Source organism: Otolemur garnettii, unplaced genomic scaffold, assembly GCF_000181295.1.
Source record: "Otolemur garnettii isolate 467f Iridium unplaced genomic scaffold, OtoGar3 scaffold00004, whole genome shotgun sequence".
In the NCBI taxonomy this organism is placed as follows: Eukaryota; Metazoa; Chordata; class Mammalia; order Primates; family Galagidae; genus Otolemur; species Otolemur garnettii.
The window spans coordinates 13,622,068-13,645,842 of record NW_003852399.1 but is presented as its reverse complement, the minus strand read 5'-3'; the positions used below and the strand labels follow the sequence as shown (position 1 = coordinate 13,645,842).

Sequence of the window (23,775 nt, the reverse complement as noted above, 5' to 3'; positions counted from 1 at the left end):
ACTTGTAAAATCATACCCAGCACTGACTTCATAAGGCATGTGGCTTTAGAGTGCTTTTTACAATTATTAATTCTATTAGTCAACTAGCCGGAGGCTAATGCAATTGTCTTAGAAGACGCTCAGAAGACACAGAAGACATTTTGAGAGCTGATCTGCACATCTGCAAAACAAAGCAAAAAAAAAATTTCCTTCCTAAATGATGTAAACATACTTTAGTATTTCACACCTAAAACAGGTTAATATGCCAGCACTATGGGCTGTTAAAAGACGTCTGATAAAAGCAGTAGCAGGTCTTCAGCAAGACCCCCTCCCTCCCCTGGGTTTTAATAAAACATCGGGAGAAAGAGGAACGTGATATAAAAGATGGCAGGACAGGAAGTCATTTCCAGGACACACCGGGATATTGGTGAAAGTATTTAACTTCTGGAAACCCCTGAACCCTGATGACTATAATACTTTACCTACACTGGGGTGGGGGGAAAGTGCTTAATTGGCAAATACCAGAAATGGCTTTTATAGGGAAAAATTTAAAGCTGTTAAAATATATGATCGCATTAATGAATCTTAGTCATCCGTGGTAGCAACTCTATTTTAAACTTGACTCTTCTATTATCTGGCAATACTCAGCATAGAGACCACAAAAAGAAAAACATTCAAAATGCCAGTTAGAGTAGTTCCAGTATAAACTGCTGTTTTAGATAACAGGGCTAAAAGTAAATTGGACAAAAGGAGCTGAAGAATTTAAACAAGAGCTACAAGGCAAAAAATTGCTAATATGAGTCTTCTATTTGTGAGATAAAAAAAATTGACCTCTGGGGGGTAACCGGGAGCAGGTCCACATTCACATCATTCTCCACTTATACCTACAGATGAATGTTCCCTAACAACCCATATAATGTGAATCCGTAATGAGCGCCAAGGTATTCAAGCAGGCTAAGAACATGTTCGGCTTCCCCCCAATGCTCTACTTGTATTAATTTTCACTGCTGAGACATAAGACATTCCAGTTGCAAAAATCATACATTTCTACTCTTAATTAACTATATTTCCTGTAGGTTAAAACAAATCTAAAAGCTTTCATTGTGTTCTTAGTACAAGCATTTGCTATTTTAAAAAATAAGAGAGTGCACTATTTGTATGTAACAGTATTACTTAGACAAATTTGGGCAGGGGAAATAATCACCACTAGAGCTTACAATATAATTCTGATAACTACTATATCTCTCTTAAATATGTAAGAAAAAAAATCTTCTGTAGAACACTGTATCATGATCGTAGGAGGGCACTCTCACCACAGAAAGGATTAGCGTTTTCTATTATTACCTAACTATTGGGAATTAACTACTAGTAATTTAGTTATTTCTCATATATATGTATATTGATAAAAATACATAAATATATACATATAAATTTATACACACTTATGACATATTCCTGTGCCAATAACCTTGCAATAGGGAATGATATAAATTAATGAACCAAGGAAATCATCAGCAACTATTACAGTAATTTAAAAACAGAGCTTAGATTACACATCGTCCAATGCAGATCAGAACTAGTATTTATATCCATTAGATGAGAAACTCCTTGAAGGTACGAGATGTAAGTTCTACATTCTCTGCAATATCTTGACCCTAAAAAAGTTAAAGAATCAAAATATGAGGAAGAAGAATGGTATGGAAATTGTATGTCCAATTTCTCAATCTGATTCAAATCACCTGCTGGTATGATCAAGGGCAAGTCCCTTGGCGTCTCGGAGCCTCTGTTCATCAGGATAATGAGACAATAAAATCATTTTTAAGGTTCTCCCTGCCTCTGCAATTCTGTAATGGTTCTGGTTAATAGAATTTCAGTTTTACCTTAGCAAATCTTGGTCCAATTTTGTGAAAAGATTATAAAATATTAAACCACTACTACTAAAGGTGGCCTGATTCCACTGACGCCTCTCCTGTGCTCAGTCATTCATTTCCCCAACATTAACTCATTCAGCGAATACACATCCAGCATCAGCTATGTGCCGGATACCCCAAACTAAATGACTTTAATTTTAGTACGTGTCATTCATTTAAGAAAGAAGGATATGTTTCAAAGGCAAAGAAAATGAATATAAGGAACTCTTCATTCTCCAAACTTTTGGGGTGGCCTTCAAAATATCATTTCATATATATAGACATGTTTGTGTGTGTGTTGTGTGTGTGTGTATGTGTGTCCTGAACAAGACTGTAAAAAATTAGGGAGGCAGGACTGTGTAATTTGAACTCAGTTTCAAATCTCACTGAACATGATTTTTATTATAAGTAGCAGTTCTTATTTTCATATTATATAATGCCAGATGACATTTTCTTTTTTGTTTTTCCAGATAATAAAACTTTCAAGTGTTTGAAATCAAAGCTTAACACAAAAAGAAAAGTCACGAGGGTCTTCTTCTTAATAAACATGTTTTCTTCCATGCTTGTTTGTGTCATCAGCATAGGAGGACTCAGTTATTAATTACACATTTCATGTAGCTTTTATAAAAAAAAATATTTAAAAGAAAGAAAAAAAACAGCAAATGTTTCTTTTGATCAAAAGTCCCCACAAAGAATTTAAAGAACTAAGCAAGTGATAGCAAAATAAAAAGAAGGTCAAGTCGTGGGCCTATAGCAAACTAGATAGTTTCCATATGAACAACACACGAAGTTCAGTTTTTAAAGAACATATGCATTTGCTCATTGGTTTAGAAAGGAAAAAAGAAAACACTTGAATCCTGTCTGCTCCATATACACAGATCAAAATCAGATTGCTTAAGTGAACTATAAAATGCAAGAGAACATTGTTTATCCAATTCACAAACCCAGGAATTACTGAAGGAGTTGAAAAGTCTTCTATTTCTTTAGATTCCGGGGCAATACTTCAACGGTAGATCACTCTTTTTTGTAAACTGCTTCAAACTATATAAACTCTATGTCATATCCTGTTCTTTGCTATCCATTTCCATTGACGTTGCTCTCTCTGAATTAACTGTTCCCGAATCTCTAAAGGTAATTTTGGACATCCTAAATCCTGTCGAGATTTAAATGTCATCACCTTCAAACAACTCCCATCAAATAAATCTCTTATTAATTCACATCAAATTAATCCAAAATGATCACTTCTATTAACATATGCTTCAGAGCACAAAGCACATTAATAGTCATCTGGACCTCAGAACTCACCCAAGCCTCTCTGAGATAAAATGCACACTATTTAGATATCCGATTTCAAAGAGTTTTGATGCCGGCCCAAACACACAGGCTTTTATTTCATCATGCTATGCTGTCTATATTTTAAATCTCTCATTTCAAATGCCCCTGTCTTGGTAAAAGGAGATAGGGTGGTCGGTAATAACGTCCTATTTGCCAAAATGAGTCTTCATCTATCCATGTGCATGTGAGAAAAAGAATTTCATGAACCATTTGACTTTTATCAGAAAATCACAAACCTTGTCCTTCCAAGACTTTATACTAGAAGTGTAAATGACACTGCAGGATGTATCTCGCGGTAAGGGAGCAGGCCCTAGTGCACTAACTGGAGTGACAAATGCAGCAAGGATACATCACAGGGTATCTACTGGAAAGGGGAACTGAGTGTTTTTTCTTTCACAATCGGTTGAGAGACAAATGTATTAAAAATTCTGATTTGAATAAGATCACAATTTCACTAGGCAAATTAAGACACGTTACCATTCCTCCCCCCACTTCATGTTTTTCCTTTCACTTTCCTCTCAAAAAAAAAAAAAAAAAAAGAAAAGAAAATATCTACAATGACAACTGTTGATTCAAACAGGCCAATCTGACTTTAAATTTGCACATGGGCCCAGTCTCAGCTTCACCTTTTACTTCTTTGTCAAACTTAGAATATTTCAACCTATTTCAACCTATCCCTGGGCAAACAGCCAAGCATAACACTTAAGTTCTAGAAGAGTATAAATGCATCTATTTATCTTGATGGTTCTGATGTGAATTGAGATTCTATTGCATATAAATTAGATTTTCACTGATTAAAAAAAAAAAAATAGTGAGCACTATGCTTTGCAGGAATGCCCTGGACTATCTCCCCAGAATTTGCTAAAAAAAAAATCTTTGTGGACTAAAGGCAGTATAACTTTTATGTATTGGTGTCACTGTTCTTATCTATTTTCTAATCTGGCCAGGCTTGGTGGCTCATTCTTGTAGATGGGGAGACAGGAAGATCCCTTGAGCTCAGGAATTTAAAACCAGCCTGAACAAGAGCAAGACCCCTTCTCTAAAAATAGTAAAAATTAGCAGAGTGTTGTGGAGGGTGCCTATAGTTCCAGCTACTGAGGGAGGCTGAAGCAGGAGGATCACTTGAACACAGGAATTTGAGGTCGCTGTGAGACAGGCTGACCCATGGCACTCTAGTCTGGACAACAGAGTGAAACTCTATCTCAAAAAAGAAAAAGAAAGTAAACGAGAAAGGAAAAAAAAAACTCCATTAACTCATTCCACCAATATAATTGGCTCAGTTCTCTTGTAAGATATTTGTGTGTCAATCACTGCAAATCCATTTGGTAAATTAACAAACCCAGTATAATGAATCTAATAGATACTTACCATGAAGATAACATACTTCACTTAGAATACTCACTGTCATTAGAGTAAGCCAAGTGTATTAGGCAAAATGTTTCACTATTACTAAGAGTGCCAACCTGAATATGAGATTAAAACAAATGTGAAGATATACTGAAAGCTCATATTGGTAATGCGCTCTGCGTGTGCGTGTGTGTTTGTGTGGCTCCAAAATGAAGGGAAGTAAACTTGTGTCTTTGTGTGCAACAGTTCTTCCTCACGAAACTAGGAAGTAACTCACAAACCACTGTGCTCACCCTCCAATGAACTAAGGATCAAACTGTGGCGCACTCACCAGTTAAGGCATAACCACCCCCGTGAGTCAGCCAAGGCATTCACGCAACAAAAGGGATTTAGAAATACATTCAGAGTATCAATATATGCCAGTCCCACCAGGCCAGGCATCTTGGTATGTATTTTTTAAATTCCATTTAAATTAATAAATGGGGCTGATGTTGAGAACTGTCTTTCCTACTATGCCATAAACACACTATGAAAAGGAAATTTTGTTTATACACCACCCTATTTCATGCCAACTGTTCAATTTAACCCATTTAGTATCATTTTTTCTTCTGATAAAAACAAATTATAAACATATACAAACACACATATGAAGTCATTTTTCACTTTTCTTAAGCACTTTGAAATTTACCAAAGAAAACTGATCTTTTTTAAAAAAAAATCTATACTTGAAAGCAACTTCTGGTAGTGGGATAGCCAGGACCACTTTCGCGTGTCTTCCAGGATGACACGTTTTATGCATAGAAAACTACATAGAGAATCTATTCATAATTTGGACAAGTAATAGGCTTAGAAAGCACCAGCAGTCAGAACATTTTTTTTTAAATCTATTAGGATATTTCAGAACATTCTGTCTCTGTTCAGCCCCAGTTAAGCTAAGCTCTACCTGATGTCTGAATATGGGAACAGTTTAAACACAAATGCCCAGAAGTACAAGAGAATATTCCCTACATTCTCCCAATGATATTAACTTCAAAAATAAATGAATAAAAGAAGGTTCCTTAGTCAAATTAAGTTTAGTAGAAGTTATATTCTTTATATACCTCCCAGAAATCCACACTCAACGTTAGCAAGCCCAGCTCTAAGAAGTCCTGGGGACTGAAGAGGGTGGAGCCAGTTCAGTTGGGACTGAAACTTCCCAATCTCATTTGGCTTTAGGTTACATAATGCCATTTAACCAACAAAACTAATGTTCTGCTGAATACAGCTGGAGATGCCACTCCAGGATAGTATTGTGCAAGGGAGAAATATAACCAAGACTTTAAAGCACTATTTAAATGGGCACTATTTAAAAAATATATATTCCCTCATTAAATTGGCAAGAAAACTAAGACGACTTGTCTGAAGTGGACTGTTCAGAAAGGTTTACTTTTGTTTTTTCAGGTCTCTTTTTTGCCTAGAATAGTTAAAAAACATTAAAAGAAGATTGGGTTGTGTCAGCCCTAAACTTGAGAAATAGAACTTTTTTAAAAGAATGCGTAATGATAAGAATAATTACAGATAAAACATTGTTTTAAAAAGGCAGAAGTTGCTTATCAAAAACAATAAAATCCCAGATGTCCAAATAATACATTCATAAATGTATACGGGTATAAGGCCAATGTTACCTCCAAGCTAAACAGATTATATGGATATCAGGGCATAAAGAAGCTCTAACCTTTTTCCAGTTGTTGATTCTAATGCTGTCCAACTGCAGTGATCAGTTACAATCAGTAGCTCTCAAATGCTTGCAAATACCCAAGAGAATCTGTATAGTGCACATGTTTCTCCTTGGTTATTAATAAATCCCTTTCTTCCAACTCTACTTAGTCGGTGACCTCAGATTGATCCATATCTATAATGAAGGGCAGAAAACCAATACCTGGACACACATATATTAATATGTGCCTGGTACAGACACAATCTACGACTGTGCCCCTGTCCAGAATAGCTTACTACTACCTCGGTTCATGCATCTGGGTGAGGCAGAAAAGAAAAATTATGTGTGCACAGAGTGGACTCCCTATCTCCCCCGTGCAAATCCCAGGCAGATCCCACAGCTTTATGGGCTTTTGGACTTTTTTTTATGGTTCCTGTATTCCCCTCAACCTCAAGGATTAAAATAAAAGATTAGAAAAATGTAAAATAAGAAAAGAGGCTAGGTAGATGACAAAATAAATCTGAAATGGGGACTTAATCTTAAATCAGTGTTAAATGCAAAGCCAGGCATGGTGGTGAGGTTTCTTCTGGGCCTTCACAGATTCTACTTTACACAGTAACGTATTAGAAAAAGAATAACGATTTGATAGCTATGCGTGGAACACTTACAGAAGTAAGGCTCCTTAAGTATTTTGTCAATCTTCACTTTCAAGTTCAATACAAACTTAATAATTCACCTAAACACACACAGAGATTTACACATACACACACTTTTAGAAATGAATTTCACCACCTGCACCCCAATTAGCAATTTCTTTTCTCCATCAATCTTCTTGTGGACATCTGAAATAACAGAGTAAGGAAACATACACACATATATATGTATACACACACACACACACATATATAATTTCAGATTTAGATGGTTTACAAATAGTTTCCCAAAATCTAACTGAATGTTGAAAAACACCAAAAGTCAGAACCAAGGCATTTTTAAGACCCACAATTTTCAATGTTGATGTAATTCTAACCTGAATTTTTAGTCAGTAATGAAAATACATAATGTTATTGTTACAACGAGGCAGGCACTGTGCCAAGAGACCATTATCTCATTCCATTTTAATTTTAATTAACAGTCTTTTGAATAAGTACTATTAGCATCCACATTTTACAGAGGATGTAACTGAGTCCTGAAGACTTCAATCACTTGCCCAGGCGTGGACCTGGCACATGGACCAGCTGAGATGTAAGGAGTCTAAGGCATCAGGAACCTCTTGGTTTCCCATTACATTTCTCTTAAACTCTCAAGTGTTTTATAAACAGCAGTTAAGCAATGCATAAAAGTGATAGTATTTTCTTTTCTTGTTTTTTTTTTTTTGGCCGGAGCTGGGTTTGAACCTGCCACCTCCAGCATGTGGGACCGCGCATTACCCTTTTGAGCCACAGGCGCCGCCCCAAAGTGATACTATTTTATAAATTTACAAGAGAACACAATCTACATGACACAACTGTACAAGGTCTACTGTCAAGCACACCTGTTTGGCACTACAGTTATTTGTTGTTGTTGTTGTTGTTTGCAGTTTTTGACCGGGGCTGGGTTTGAACCCACCACCTCCAGTATATGGGGCCAGCACCCTACTCCTTTGAGTCACAGGCACCGCCCGGGCCCTACAGTTCTTTCCAGTGTGTATATAATCTTCCCAGCATCCTCCAGGACTACTGGCTTAAGCGAACATTTGGATCGGCCTCATCACACCTCGTCCATCACCTAGATTACCAAACTATACTAACCTCTAAAATAGACTCATGTCCACAAAGCCCTCTACAATTTTTGTAAGCGTATGTTAGCCTTCTCCACTACCATGAGGCATTTTAGATACATCCCTTTTAAGATACTTGCCACACCACATTGTAATTGTAAGTTGATGTTTTAGCGCCCTCATCAGGGTAAAGTCCTCCCAACCATAAAATACTATTATTAATAGTATTGTTAATTCAGGATACATTAACATACATTCATTCATATGTATATTAATCAAAATATGAATGCAAACAATTTAACCTAACCATTTGTACCCTCACATTAATCTTAAATGATAATATTGATATGTAATTATCAAGATATGTAAGTACCTACATGTCATCAACAATTCTGAAGCCTTTGCCAAGGACCGTGTTCTGAGGGCAGGAGACATTTCCATCTTCGGCCCTGGCACACTCTGATAATGACTCTTGCAGGGAAATTACAGCATACTGACATACTGGCCACAGGCACATGCAAGTTTTTAAAAAGGCAGATGATATTAAAATGTCCCTCCCCATCGTGACACATGCTGAAGACAGAGTATGCGCTCACAAAAGTGCTCATTTGATGGAGGGGTGTTAATACACTGAGAAATTTCTGATGTTGCTTATCTCTTAAAGGGAAGGCCTGAGTCTCTTGACCTGAAATAGTGTGATAATGAAAGCTAGCGTAAGGCAAAGTCTCCCTAAAATAATAAGAAACCAAAGCAATACACACAGGTTACCAGGGCATTAATTGTTATCTTTATTCAGGCTGAAAAATAATCAGACATCATAGCTCTACATCTATGGGCATAGAGCAATAAAGGCACAAGTCATGAAAATAAGAATTATTAACTTTCTTTTATAAAACCATGAATCACAACCCTCTAAGTTTGATTTGGGTTCTATAAATGTCTATATAACTTTACACATCAGAAATATATGTGGACTGATTACATAGTTAGAGGAAAGTTCTTTTAAAAATTAGTGCACTTTCTATTTATTGGTAATTCTATAATAATGTATGGTAGCAGTAAAATGAACTTTGATATGTTAGTATATCTGCAGGATTATTTACATTCTATACATGTGTTTTACATTATTTACATTCTATACATCTATTACATGTATGTTTATTAAGTATATAATACTATGAATATATGCATTTAGATACAGAGTGTGCCAAAACTGTATGACACTTTAAGATAAAAAACTATTAAAATTGTAATACTCAAGTCACATTTGATGTCTTGAATTACAAGGGATTCAAGATACAGTGCACAGTAACAAAGGTTATTTTGAGTATTATAATTTTAATACAATTTTTTCCTTTGTCAAAATGGATATGCAGTTTTGGGCACCTTCTGTATAATTTTTATTTATAAATTTTTTCACTATGCATTCTCTAGCATTCCAAAATTCCAAATATTCCATGCGAGTAACATAATATGTAAAAATAAATGAAAGTTTATCTTTGAAAGAATAGCCTAGAACTTGAAAAAATACAGAAGAGCTTCAAACAGTGGGGTCAGAGTCCTGGCAATTTAAAACTTCTATAAAGATACAAAATCAGAAGTTTAAGATACACACACACACACACACACACACACACATCAATGCTCATGACATCATTATCTGAACTACCCAAATGGGAACGATCTAAATCTACATCAACATTACAGTAGACTTTTAAAAAATCTGTGGCATATGACTATTCAATGGAATACTTGGTCATATACAGAGTTTTATGCTATAATATAAACTATGTACAACACGAGTCATCTCACCAACATGACGCTGAGTGTGTGAAACCAGACACAAAAGAATACACAATTTTAATGCATACCTAAGTCATACTTTAATACGCATAAAGTTCAAGAACAAGCACAGTGCTTACGGCACCAGCCACATACACTGAGGCTGGCAGGTTTGAACCCAGGCCAGGCCAGCTGAACAATGACAACTGAAACAAAAAAATAGCCAGGCGTTGTGGCAGGCACTTGTAGTCCCAGCTACTTGAGATGCTGAGGCAAGAGAATCGCTTAAGCCCAAGAGTTTGAGGTTGTTGTGAGCTGCGACACCATAGCACTCTAACAAGGGTGACAAAGTGAGACTCTGTTTCAAAAAAAAAAAAAATGTCCAAGAACAAAACTAATCTGAGGGGTTAGCAGTCTGAGCAGTGATTGATTCCGAGGGGAGAAAAACAGAAAACAGGAGGAGGCATAAAGGGCTTTTAGAACGTTGACAACGTTGTACTCTTGATATGAGCAAGAGTCACGCAGGTTTATTTATTTCCTGATAACTCATGGAGCTACAGACTTAAGATGTGAGCCCTTTTCAGCTACTGTCCACATGCACACTTGTTTGTATGTGTGCATGTATGGGTGTGCTTTTTCCTTTTTTTTTCTAGACTGGATCCTGTCTTTTTATTTCTTCTATCTGTGCCATCTGAAAGCATTTGATTTTAATGAGTGATAATACAACATATACTCAAAAATGTGCCAGTGCATCACAGCTTAGTTCAATATTTTGTAATTCACAAACTTTTACAACACAGAGAGAATATTTTATAAACATTCTATAAAATTTTGTAATGAGTATTTTTTGAATAAGGATACATTTTGCTATAATTCTCACTTTCCCTGTATACGGCTGCCTCAGGAAGGATTTACGGGTTTTTCAGTAAAACAGCAGTTGTTCTGTGGAGAGTGTGGACTTCTAGAAGAAGCCTTCCGACCGCTGTATTGTGCTGAACAAACCAAGCCACCCAGTGATGGGAATGTGTTGCCTCTTCAGGCTGAATTGCAGGGCAGAGTGAGCCAGTGTGTGCCAAAGCAGCCAAAAAGGTGATTAAAGAAGGAAGAGAAGAGAAATTAACCCAGAAGAAAATAGGACAAAAGAGATTTGCAAGGGTGAAAGGTCTCAAAAGAGGTTGAAGGACAAAAACAAGAGCAGAAAGAAAAGTAGACAGATAAGCAGAGACACAGAAACAGAAAAGCACTGTCTGATTCTGGTGGCGATGGTGGTGGTGGTGGAAGGGGTGTCTGATTCTGGTGGCGATGGTGGTGGTGGTGGAAGGGGTGTCTGATTCTGGTGGCGATGGTGGTGGTGGTGGTGGAAGGGGTGTCTGATTCTGGTGGCGATGGTGGTGGTGGTGGAAGGGGTGTCTGATTCTGGTGGCGATGGTGGCGGTGGTGGAAGGGTGTCTGATTCTGGTGGCGATGGTGGTGGTGGTGGTGGAAGGGGTGTCTGATTCTGGTGGCAATGGTGGCGGTGGTGGAAGGGGTGTCTGATTCTGGTGGTGATGGTGACAGGTATGTAGCACAGACACACACCTGTAGTTATTAAATGTATTATCATAAGGATACACTCCCTAAATTACATCACAGAGACTGAGTAAAGTTGGAAGCGAACTAATATTTGGTGAATGCCTATTAAGCACCAGCTGTTTTCTGATTGGCTCACCATTTCCCCATTCAGTCCTCACCAAAAGCCTCCAAGTTACCTAGTAGTCACATCTGACAGATGAGAAATCTGGAACTGAAAGGGGGTTAAGATAACCTGCTTACCTCTGAAGACTAGATGGAATGGATGAAAATACTCAATAAAACAATACTGTGACTTTTTCAGAGAATTCATGTATCTAAATTTGGACTATTCTTATTAGGTTGAATAAATAATGTGTTTAAATAAAGTAATAAATTATTTAAATAATGTGTTTAAATGAAGTAATAAAGTAATAAATCTGTAATACTTTATGCCATCACAAATAGAATGATGAGAGGTGGTTCCTCATTTTGTACCAAAAAGACAAGTTAATAGGTAACATTCTATTTTAAGACTTTGGCTGCTATTATCAAATGACTTCTAATGTGCCCCAGCAACTGACCTCCCCAAAATGAATAAATAAAAGAGAAGAACAAACAGGCAGCAGGTGAATGTTAACAGGAAAACTTGAAAATAATGATTCTTTAAAACCATTTCATGTGACACTTGTGGATAAAGCAGACATACAATACAGTCACATTTTATCATCTATAACTTCCCCCAGGTTTTAATGATACTATAATTTAACATTGTTCCATGGAGTTCCTTAACAAGCCCTAAATTATTCACCTAAACAAGCCTGAGAATGTTTGGTTTCAGCAGAGTAAGAATTAGTTGGCCAATCCCACACTAACGAGAGCTTTATAAGTCCTAGAAGTCAATGCATTAATGATGCTCTGTATGTTTTACTGCTGAGCCCAGGCAATAGGCCTCCATATGGATGGAAAGAGATGCTTGTGAAAGGAGCAACACGGTGCCTAGGAAAGACTAGTACTCTGCAGAATTATTTAACCACTTCCGTGCTCACCGCAGCAGCCCATATACCAAAATTAACCACTTCCATTATTCTTTTGAACTTTTAAAACAACATTTCATGATGATAGTTTTACTTGATTGCATCAAAAGAAAATTAACACGGAGTTCACAAGAAATTCAGCCTTGGTAGCTAGTAATATTATCACCAGCATCATCTCTGCCCTGTCTATTGAGCCTACAAACCAGGATGCCATCTAGAAGATAAAACACCACTATAGAAAACGCTTCATTAAAGAGTTAATATACTATGAGGGTAGAATACAGTACGTTTCTTCTTATAACAAGAATGACCTGTTTTAATGTTGACATAAAACCTATTTTTTACTTTTTAAAGTAAGATATTATGGAAGTCGTGACAAAAGAAAATTATAGCCTATTGTTTACCATCTTCTGAGTTTAAAGAAAAAAAAGAAGGGGAAAAAAAGAAAGGAGAAGGCCAAGAGAAGGAAGAGGAGGACAGGAGGAAAAAAAACATGTTGTAGGCCCAAAAATATCCTGCCCTGGTTTATTGAAATAAAAGTGGAATTCTCCACAAGGTACTATGTATCACCATATGGCCCAAATGTGCTAAAAGAATAGATGAATAGTTGGTACCATTCATATCTTTTCACAGGTAACACCCGTAGAAGAGGGTATGAATGGTACCAAAAGAAAGAAAGAAATACTTTAGATAGCACTCACTAAGTTAAAAGATAACACCGTCCAAGAATACTTTCTGATGACCAAAAAGGCTACTTGGAAAAAGACTGCTTCAGTGTTGGTTGAAATAACTTACAGTTAAAATAAATTCAGTCATGTCAAAATGCCTCTTTCTTTATCCATTTGTGCATCTATCACATCCCTTTCATGAAAAAAAATTGCAAATGGTTCCCCCAACAAGCAGATATCAGGATTTTTTTCCAGAAACCAAGGTGAAGTGTTCTGTCAGCATCAGTACCTGTTGAGCATGAAAGCCTATTCTGTGTGCAAATATTACAAAACCGAGCAGGTGCTATTACTGATGCCTGTAATCGCCACTGAATTAGCGTCATGTGTACTCACTCAACCTAGTTTTGGAGGGACAATTTTGTGTGAGGCATAGACTGTATCCTTAGATACAACTGTGAACAAGACAGACAAGAAACTTCTCCTCTGAACTTAGAGATAAGAAACCCAAACAGGGAAGGGTGGTACCTGCCCCAAGCGTGTTAGAACAGGAGGAGTCGGGTCGGGGATGGGATGCAGGATATAACTGAAGGACAGCAGAGGGTGGCCAGAGGACAAGGGAGGACTGAATGATTCCTACAGAAGAAAAAGCCCACGTCAAAAGGCTTCTTTAGGGAACTGAATGAGGTTTGGTGTTATTAGCAACTGCAGTGGTGTTTGTTTAAATTTTTCAATTCTACGAAATAAAAGATTAAAATGTAAATTCCATAAAAATTGTCTTAAGAATATTAGGCAACAATTTGTAATATATATAATTCATGAAACTTTAGATGAAATTTTCACAGGAAGTGTTCACTACTCAATTATGAATAGATTTCTACATAATTGAAAGGCATTACTGAAAGTGAAAAGCATTACTAAAATGGAAGAAAGATAATTTAAAATTAAAAACAATGTCTCTGATTTTAATGTAATTTTTTTATGCCTGATAAGATAGTGCCGATAATCCTATATTTTTATCTTAAGGGATTAAATGTAGCCATGCAAATATAATCATTATATTTCATATATGTACATATGACTGTATCTGTGCATATATATGTTATTTTAAATTGATCTCTTCCTAAATGCTTAGTAGTCCCCCTGTAAAGCACAAGAGGACACAATTAATTCCCAGTAAAATTCTTGTTTACTACGCCATGAATGCAGAGGTATTTATGGCTTAAAAAAACACTCTTGCCCATTGGGTTGGAAAATAAAGTACCAAAGTAACATGAAATGTCAAACACACACTCTCCTTGTGGGCAAGGTATTCCATACTTCTAAAATTTCCAAGAAATGTATTCACTCATACACCACGTATTTATTGACGCACAACATGTTAAAATTTTAAGAGAAAATTATGCTCTCTCGGAAGCTACTACCTATGTCAAAGAAACAAGGCTCACAGTAACATCTCACTGATACTATAGGACAAGACAGAATCTAGCACCCAAATGAGCCACGTGCACAATAAACGCCCTGAAAGCCAACAATAAGTACTAAATGTTCACTACTCTTCTATGACAATTATTATTCTTCACTTGATCTTAGCCAAAAGGCCGAGAAGCGATTGACAATTATTATTCTTATCATTTCGTTCATTCATAACAAAATAACCAACGTGGTCAGTAGCAGTAAAAACACTTAAGAGATGAGAGCAAAGAAGATCCTGAGGAATGAATAAGAAATTGCACAGCTGCAGAGGAAAGGGGAATCCCAGTAAACCAGAGTAAGAGAAACAAATGGCTGCTAACAGGATGACCACATGCCAAGAAACCGGGGAGAATCTGCGTTTAAAACAAATGGGTCACAGGGAAGATGTGGTTGCAAAGGTTATTCAAACAGAATCTCGAATCCTCTTTGATGAGGCTGGACCACTTGCACAAAACAGAAACCTATTTGAAGTGTCTAAAACAGGAGAAATTAGGTGAAAAATAAGGAAATATTTTACGCACTTCCAAAAAAATTCTACTCTGATCGTAAAAGAAAGTAGAATTAAGTACCTCAGAGTATCGTACAGATTTAGATGAAAAGATGGAGCGACTGATAGATATTGGCAAGACATTAATGATATTGGACTGTTTGGCCATTTGTGTGCTACGATATAGTCTTGATAGCGTTAATTTGGATTTATGATTATCACTATTTTATTGATCTGTTTATCTGTATTCCTGCCTGAATAACGTCCTTCCATTGTCATTCATATTGATATTCTCACGTCTTAGTACAATACTTGTAAATGAGCAGGTACTACATAATAAATGTTTATTGGATGTATTTATCAAAGTTACTGAAGCCTAGAGAATAACCTTAGAACAACTTATTGAAAAGACAAAAATAGAGTTAATCAACTAACTTAGCTCTCTGACACCCATCTGTTTGTCTCTGTTGACTGCCTGATCTCACCTAGTGTTTTATCCTATCCTTGTCTATGCTGAATCCATTCCAACTCAAGTTCCTACAGGTGAAGTGTTTTATAAAATTTTCAAAAATAATTTTAAAAGCATAAAAGTAGGTCTCCAAAATGAACCCAGATCTCTCTATTCCCTTTAGGGGGTCACTCAGAACTTAGTAAAAGAGTGTATGATAATCCCTAAACCAGTAGTTAGAATACTAGCAAGGAAGGCCTCAACACAACACACTTGTTTATTTCAAGTCAGATCTGTACAGGGAAGACTTGGCAGACCTCAGATAAGGGGCAAAAAATTTCACCTAAAAATTCTACTTGAGACCAGTACTCCCTGGTAAGGATTCAAGTCTCCCAGTGGCTCTCCATTCAGATAGAATTTGTTCTTGAAGAAGCAGCACTGCAAAGCCAGGGCACCGTTAGTCCTCTCTGTGTCCATTCCAAAACAATCCCTCTCGGGCTCTGTAGTGGAGAGCTTGAAGACAGGAGCACCATCGGTAAAACATGTGGACTTGTGAATCTGTGTTCAAGTATGAAGTTGCCTTTAGGCCTAAGCCAGCACTGCTTTTTGGCCAAAATACGACATTGTTCTCAAGTTTGAGGTAAGAATAGGCCTTTCAAAAAAGGTGTGGGCAGAGATCTCCTTGTACTTCCCAAAGCAATTCCTGGCAAAACTGCCTATTTTCCAGGGTTGGAGAGGATGGAGAAATGCACGCAGTTATGCACACACCCAAGAAGCACAGAGATTCGATGATTTATGCCAGCACGTTAACCAAAATCAATAGTGTGGTTTGGGCCAGGTTTTTACCTTCTTCTTTCAGTTCATACGTATTGTCTTAATTCCTACAGTAATGTGTACAACTTGTCTATTTTACAAAACTATTTTCAAAAAGAAGAAAATACAAGTTAAATGAATAAGATAATATATACTGGAATAGCTTGTAAAAGGCAATGTGCCACAATTTTTGGTATACTTCCCACTCCCTACCCACCCACCACTGGACTATAAGCTCCCAGTAGCTCACCACGCGGCCACTTTCTATATAGTGAAAGAATAGACCAGAATCCACTGGAAGGAAAAGGTACTTCTTGCCTAGATAAATTCAATCATTACATGATTAAAAAAGAAAATGACCAGACATTTTTGGGTAGAAGGAAAAAAGAAAAAGAAAATTTGACTATCTTCCTCCTGTTTTCAGCCTCATAAAAAAGTCACTGATTTTCATGTTTTAAATAAATGTTTGCACTACAGATAGCGGCAGTGAAATGTCTGTTGCCCACACTGTTTCGTGAAGTAAGCACTCATTATAAGAGCAAGGTCTCTTTGGACAAACTGAAAGAGCTTAACTTCTTTATTTTATTTATTTATTTATTTATTGCAGTTTTTGGCCAGGGCTAGGTTTGAACCCGCCACCCCCGGTATACGGGTCTGGCGCCCTACCCCTTTGAGCCACAGGCGCCACCCAGGCTTAACTTCTTAAAGCAGCCCATATTAACCTGTATGTTGACAGTACAGTGTTCGTACAGTTGCTTTCAGTGGCGGTCATCCACACTTCTGTAGCATCATTAATTCCTTAATTCCATAATCTGCTTCTATAAAATGCTTTAATCAATAGAAAAAAACTAAAAAATAATTTAATTACCAACTTTGTAATTGCTTTCAAAGGAAAAGATATTTTTTATAAAAGACATTGTATAGAAATTCCTTCTGCTGAGTTATTCATTTTATGTGCCTCCTTCTACCTGAATTAGGCCTCTCCTAATATACAGCTACACATGTTCATTAGAAAAAGAGATAGGTTTGCTACTGGAATGATAAAACAACATGCTCTAACTTTGAAAAAGGTTCTCCATGATGGAGCATATTCATTTTTTCTACATCACAGAAAAATAATATCCTCTGCCCGCTCCACAATTGCTCCCCATGCCTGTCTTTAAGAACCTTTGCAAATAGCAAATGACAAGCTAAGGTGCTCAGCTTTCAAAGAGGCAGAATCAGGTCTACTATTCAAATTTGTATCAGCCAGTTTTGCTGGAGTTCATAGAAGCAGACAATCATAGTGCTAATATGAACATGCCCAAGTGACCAGGTCTCTGGGAAAAGCCTTGGAAATAAATTGTTGATGGCAAACAGATCCCTAGTACCAACGTCTATCTCCAATGTGTGTTTCAAGGAATACAAAGCAATACGTTACTTCATTTTCTTAATTCCTGAAGTGCCAAAAAATGTTGGAGGACATAGTCTTATGTTAAAATTAAGTGAAAGCGTAAAGTCATACATTGAAAAATAAGTTGTGGATATCTAAGATTTGAGAAGTAACGCTCAAGGTGATTCCCACTTTCCCTTACGTTGGAGGCAAGGTTCTAAAGTGTAGAGTCTAACGATGAGACTTAGTTATTTATCCAAGTATTTAGGAGCTGGCATTCTGGAGCAATTCAATGATTTGATTGAGTTTTGATCTTTCTGCCTAACTCGAGGGTGGGGAGGTGCAGTGGGGAACAGTCTGGATTCATCTGTGGCGAGTTTTCTGTTTTGTAATATAACTTAAAATATTTTTGAAGAAATATGGTAAAGTGATTATCCTTCTGGAACTAGATACACCGACACTGTCACATTAACTCACAGCTTGTTAAATACTGTGCAATCTTTCTATAACATTCTTTGTTAGGAGACCAGAATCAGCATATGGGAATTGCTCTTTTCCTGCTAAACTGAAGTCATTACTAACTACTCATCTGTGACATGTACTCTTTCTTGTAACCAGGGATTTTAGCTTCACAAAATTTAGAAACTGCCACATTGTTTCTTGGCATCGCTTTCAAATATGACATCATTTCAATTCTGGAAAACTCCATTTTAGCAAATATACTAGTGGGTGCCGGGTTAAAGTCTGCCCAAAAGGGGCAGCAGGGTCTCTGAAGAGACCAATCACAGATCATATGTTCAATCTATACCATCGCATGCCTTTCATGAGGGGCACATGCAAGTACAATGAGCTCAGCGAATGTACCTGAAAATGGGTTATCGAATTACCAGCATATAGAAATGGCTTCAGTTTCTAAAAATCTGTATTAAAAAACAACTGTGATGTGAAAAGGAAAAGCTCCATTTTCAGTTTTTCTAATTTCCAAAGTCTAAACAATATGTTTTCTTTATATCTATCTATCTATCTATCTATCTATCTATATAATTAACAAGTGCTATATGCACACATTATAATCATAAATATAGTATAAAAATAAATACAGCAAAGGTGTGGTGTGAGGTTCTGGAGGCAAAATCTGACTCAGTCAGTGAGAAATAGATTTCAGAATAATATGAGAAAGAACTTCATCTCGATTATTGGTGCTCAACATAAGTTTGGGAAATTGTGACATCTGTAACACCAGAAGAATTCAAGGAGGGGATGGAAGATTAACTCTAGAACAGGCATTTATCAAGTTAGCTCTGAGATGTCTGTCCAGTCTATTTTATGGCTACATAATATTTCTTCTTCTGCATAGGAGTAATAAAATCTTTCTTGCCCTGGACCTATAACATTTCAAATGATTAGTTATGATAAGTATGCTAAGGACTTTACCTAACAAATGTAATCAGTGTAACCTAATTTTTTTATTCTATAGTGTAAATACCCTCAATGAATCCCAAACCATAAAAAAATTTGAAAAAAAAATACAGATATACATAGGAACCTACTGACTCATTTATTGCTGATTTAGAAATAGGGAACTATGTCTAAATGACTAGGAAGTTTTCAGAGAAGTGGTGTCACTCAGGCCCTCTGAGAGTCTTATTTTGGAAATTCTTGAATGATTTCAAAAATCTCCCCCATTATTGAAAACAGAAATTCTAGCTATCTCATCAATACACTCGAATAATGAAAGACTCTAATTATGAAACTTGTGAACTCTGTAATTCAAGCAAAATCTGAGAGCAGTACTTGCCAACAAAAATTCAGAATTAACATTCTCAGCGAGGGATACCTTTCTATCAAATAAAACAAAAGTTCATAATAATTTCTCATGGAACATAAAATGACAATTCTAACACTGCTAAAAAAGCTCTTTGAGCACCAAAACTTAAATATGTACATTAATATTAATCATTCTGATATATCTTAGACAGATATTTTGTTAATGTTTTTATTTTGGATTTTAAAAGCATTAGAAGTATCATTAAAGGAAAAAAATATACACAGTTACCACAGAGATGTGACCAGTTTGGTTCATGACCACCGTAACAAAGCAAATATCGCAATAAAGCAAGTAACACAATTTTTTAGTTTCTCATGGCATAATGAAGTTATATCTACCCTATAGTAGAGTCTATTAAATGTGAATAGCATTATGTCTAAGATCGTCAAAGTACCTTCATTTTAAAAAATTCTTTCTTGCTAAAAAATGCTAATATGCCGTAATTATCATCTTTTGCCTCCAGGATGATGGCTGATGATAATCAATGTGGTGTTTGCTGAACGCTGGGATGGCTGTGTCAATTTCTTAAAATAAGACAACAATAAAGTTTACCACAGAAATTGATCCTTCCTTTCAGCAAAGATCTCTCTGTAACATGCAATATGGGTGAGTATTTCCCCCCCCCCCCACAGTAGTACTCCTTTCAAAATCAGAGTCAATCCCACTTACAGGCGGCCACTGCTTTATCAACTAAATTGAGTCAATATTCTGAATCTGCCGTTGTCATTTCTACAGTGTTCACAGAATCCTCACCAGGAGGAGATTCCATCTCAAGAAACCCTTTTCTTTATTCACCTATAAGAAGCAAATGTGCATCGGTTCGAGTTTTTATCTCCAGTTCACAGCAGTCCAGTCACATCTTCTACTTGGAATTACCGTGCTATTTCTATCACACTGACAACTGCTTCCTCCACTGAAGTCTTATAGCCCTCAGCCATAAGGGCTGGGATCGCTTCTTCCAAACTCCTGTTATGTTGCTATTTTGACCTCCCTCCGTGACTACTGAATGTTCATAGAGCCACCTAGAATGATGATTTTTTTTCCCAAAAGATACATAATTGGTTTTGCACAGATTCATGAGAGGAATCACTATATATGGGAGCTATAATCTTACAAAATGTATTTCTTAAATAAGAAGATTTGAAATTCAAAATAATTCCCTATTCCATACACTGCCGAGTGGATGCTGTGTTAACAGGCATGAAAACAGTATCGATCTCTTTGTACATTTCCATCAGAGCTCTTGGGTGACTAGATGCATCGCCAATGATCGGTGATCCTTTCTCTTCTATTCTGAGCAGTCATTCCCAAAAGAGGGCTCCAAATACTCAGTAAACCAGGCCGTAAACAGATGTTCAGTTATCCAGGCTTTGTTGTTCCATTTTCAAAACACAAACAGAGTAGATTCCACCTAATTCTTAATGGCCCTAGGATTTTTGTGATTGTAAAAGAGCTTGCCTTCAACTTCTAATCACCAGCTGCATTCGCCCCTAACAAGAGAGACAGCCTGTCCTTTGAAGGTTTACAACCAAGCACTGACTTCTCCTCTCTAGCTATGAAAGTCCTAGATGGCACAGAACCCTATTTTGCCTACAATGGTGTTGTTTAGCTGCCTTCATCGGTAATCTTAGGTACATCACCCAGATAACTTGCTATAGCTTCTCCATCAGCACTTGCTGCTTCACCTTGAACTTTTGTTACAGCGACAGCTTCTTTCTTCAGACTTCATGACCAACTTCTGTAGCTTCAAACTTCTCTTCTGTAGATTTCTCACCTCTCTCAGCTTTCACAGAATTGAAGGGAATTAGAATGTTGTCCTGGATTAGCTCTGGCCTCGGGGAATGTTGTGGCTGGCTTGATCTTCTATCCAGACCACTAAAACTTTCCCCATATTGGCAGTAAGGCCTTTGCCATTTTTGTGTTAGTGGAGTAACACACAGAGACTTTTGCATTCACAACTTGGCTGTCTGCTCCAAGAGGCCCAGCTTTCAGCCTGTCTCAGCTCTTGACAGGCCTTCCTCACTAAGTTTAATCATTTCTAATTTTTGATTTAAAGTGAGAGATGTGCAAATCGCCTTTCACTTGAACACTCAGAGGACAATGCAGGGTTACTAATTGGCCTAATTTCAACATTGTTGTGTCTGAGGAACTAAGAAGGCCTGAGAAGAGCGAGAGAGATGGGAGAAGGGTTGGTTGGAGGATCAGACCACACACATTGATCATGAAATTCACTGTCTTGTACTGGCACAGGGAACCCCCCAAACAATTATAATAGTTAACAACAGATATAACAACAATGAAAAAGTTTAAAATACCATGATTATTACCAAAAGGTGACACACAGAAACAAAGTAAACACAAGCTGTTAGAAAAGTGGTGGTGACAGATTTGCTGGATGCCGGATTGCCACAAACCTTTAATTTATTAAACTGCAGGTTTGTGGCAACCCTGCGTACATACACACACACACACACATATATACACGCCACTTATATATTATTATATATTATACACGTACAGTAATAACTATGAAGGCTTTATGTGTCTACATGTATATACACACACTTAGCTTGAAAGTTTAGACTATGTGCTTGTGAATGATATCTTAGAATCAAATCACCGTGTCACAGAGAAGACCCTACAGTGGATACGAAATCACTAACTTTATTCTCCTGGAGAAAAATCTGAGTGCCCTCAGTAATAAGAAAAAAAAAAATCATGTTTCTTAACAAAGTGGTTATGATTGTGTGTCATATATCCCCGTATGGAAAAAAAAAAGTTCTAAAATATCCACAGAGAACCACAAAACATTATCTCTAAGATACTACCCCTCAGGAAAGGGTCTGATGAATTCAGACCAAGTTACCACACCCTCTTGACAACAGAGACAGTGATTAATTCTGAAGGGGAATTTTGTAAGACTCATTTTGGAGAAGAGGAAGAGATTTCATGAAATTAATGTTAAAAAGCTTACTATTAAAAGTCATGTTTTTATAAGTCATGCATTAAAATGAAGTGTTACCACTAATATAAAAAAAAGTTACAGTGATGTCATAGGTCATTAGTAACCCCTAAAATAAGGCAAAGATGGACAACGTAAAAAAAAAAAAAAAAAAACCCAAACTACTTCTTTCAAGAATTTTTACAATTCAGTGTAGGTCTGAATTCAGCACTCTCAAACACTAAAGCTTATAGAATAGAAATTCATACATAAAAGAACTAACAAATTAAGGTCATCCCCTTATATTCTGTCAAGGGAATAACGTCAAGCTAGTCCTTTGGAACAGTCTGATGACACTTCTCCCACCAATAGCTGACAGAGTTCTCACTTTGTCCCATTACGTATATATCCTAAATATAATTTTTAAAACAAAAGATAAAATAAAGCATTAGAAACACCATTTTGAAAAGTCTAATAAGCACTTTCATAGTTAATGAGATATAGAAATATTAGGAATAATGATGATGATGATTATAAAAATACACAGGCCTTCGGCACTCACCGAACCTGTTTTACGTATCTTACCTAACTTAATTCATCCCCCCACCTCCCAAATCAATGCCTGCCCAGGTATTATTATTCACGGTCTACAGGTGGGGGGGACTATGAGCTAGAGAACTTAAGAAACTTTAAATCTGATTTTATTCCGTCAGAGCCACACCACAGAGAGGAAACACCAGGTAGGACCTGTCAGACCTCTAGACATGGCTGGACATAGCCTATTCCAGATCATCACATGACCCAAATGGCTCTGGATCTTCTTCATTGTAATTTGTACTGTGTGTATATGCAGAACAAATAATCTTAGAAAGATGCCCAAATGCTCACATTTTAGAAAAAGCAAAACAAAACAAAAAGATTAAGAAATACTGAGATGCACATTTATGATCATTGAAGTGCTACTAAGTACATCCCATACTCCAGTCACGGCTCCTGCAACAGTGATAAAAATATATGGTAGACTCAAGTCTTTATGGTTTGTGCATTAGAACCAGTGTTTCTGGTACTGTGTCTTCAGTACCTTCATTTTAATAGGGTAATTATTCAGTTAAGAAGTTTGGGGCCAGAATAGTACTCATTAATGACTGGTTTGGTACTGTTACTATTTTTAATCATAAGTTTATGATGTTCTTTTAAGCATAAGACTTTAAAAAGATTCGCTATACTAAATCATTTCATATATTCCAGGGACAACAGCTTTTTTCTCATAAAATACCTTTAGTTTATATATTACAGCTTAAGAAATCAACTTATGATATCAACTGAAAAACTCTCCCTCCAGACAGCAGTTA

The 23,775-nt window shown here is 36.7% G+C and overlaps 1 protein-coding gene across 4 annotated transcripts in view; it reads right to left on the bottom strand.

Moving 5' to 3' along the window:
* TRPS1 (transcriptional repressor GATA binding 1) overlaps positions 1-23,775 on the bottom strand; it is a 251,581-nt gene that overhangs the window by 205,704 nt on the left and 22,102 nt on the right. The window contains exon 2 of one of the 4 annotated variants that reach the window (XM_003782395.2): positions 3-160. The exons of 2 other annotated variants lie outside the window; for them this stretch is intronic. In XM_003782395.2, coding sequence (XP_003782443.1) covers positions 3-39 — 37 coding nt within the window. In that variant the 5' untranslated portion in view covers positions 40-160. The remainder of the gene's footprint in view (positions 1-2; positions 161-23,775) is intronic. One more of the 4 variants, XM_012809780.1, reaches the window with a different exon arrangement.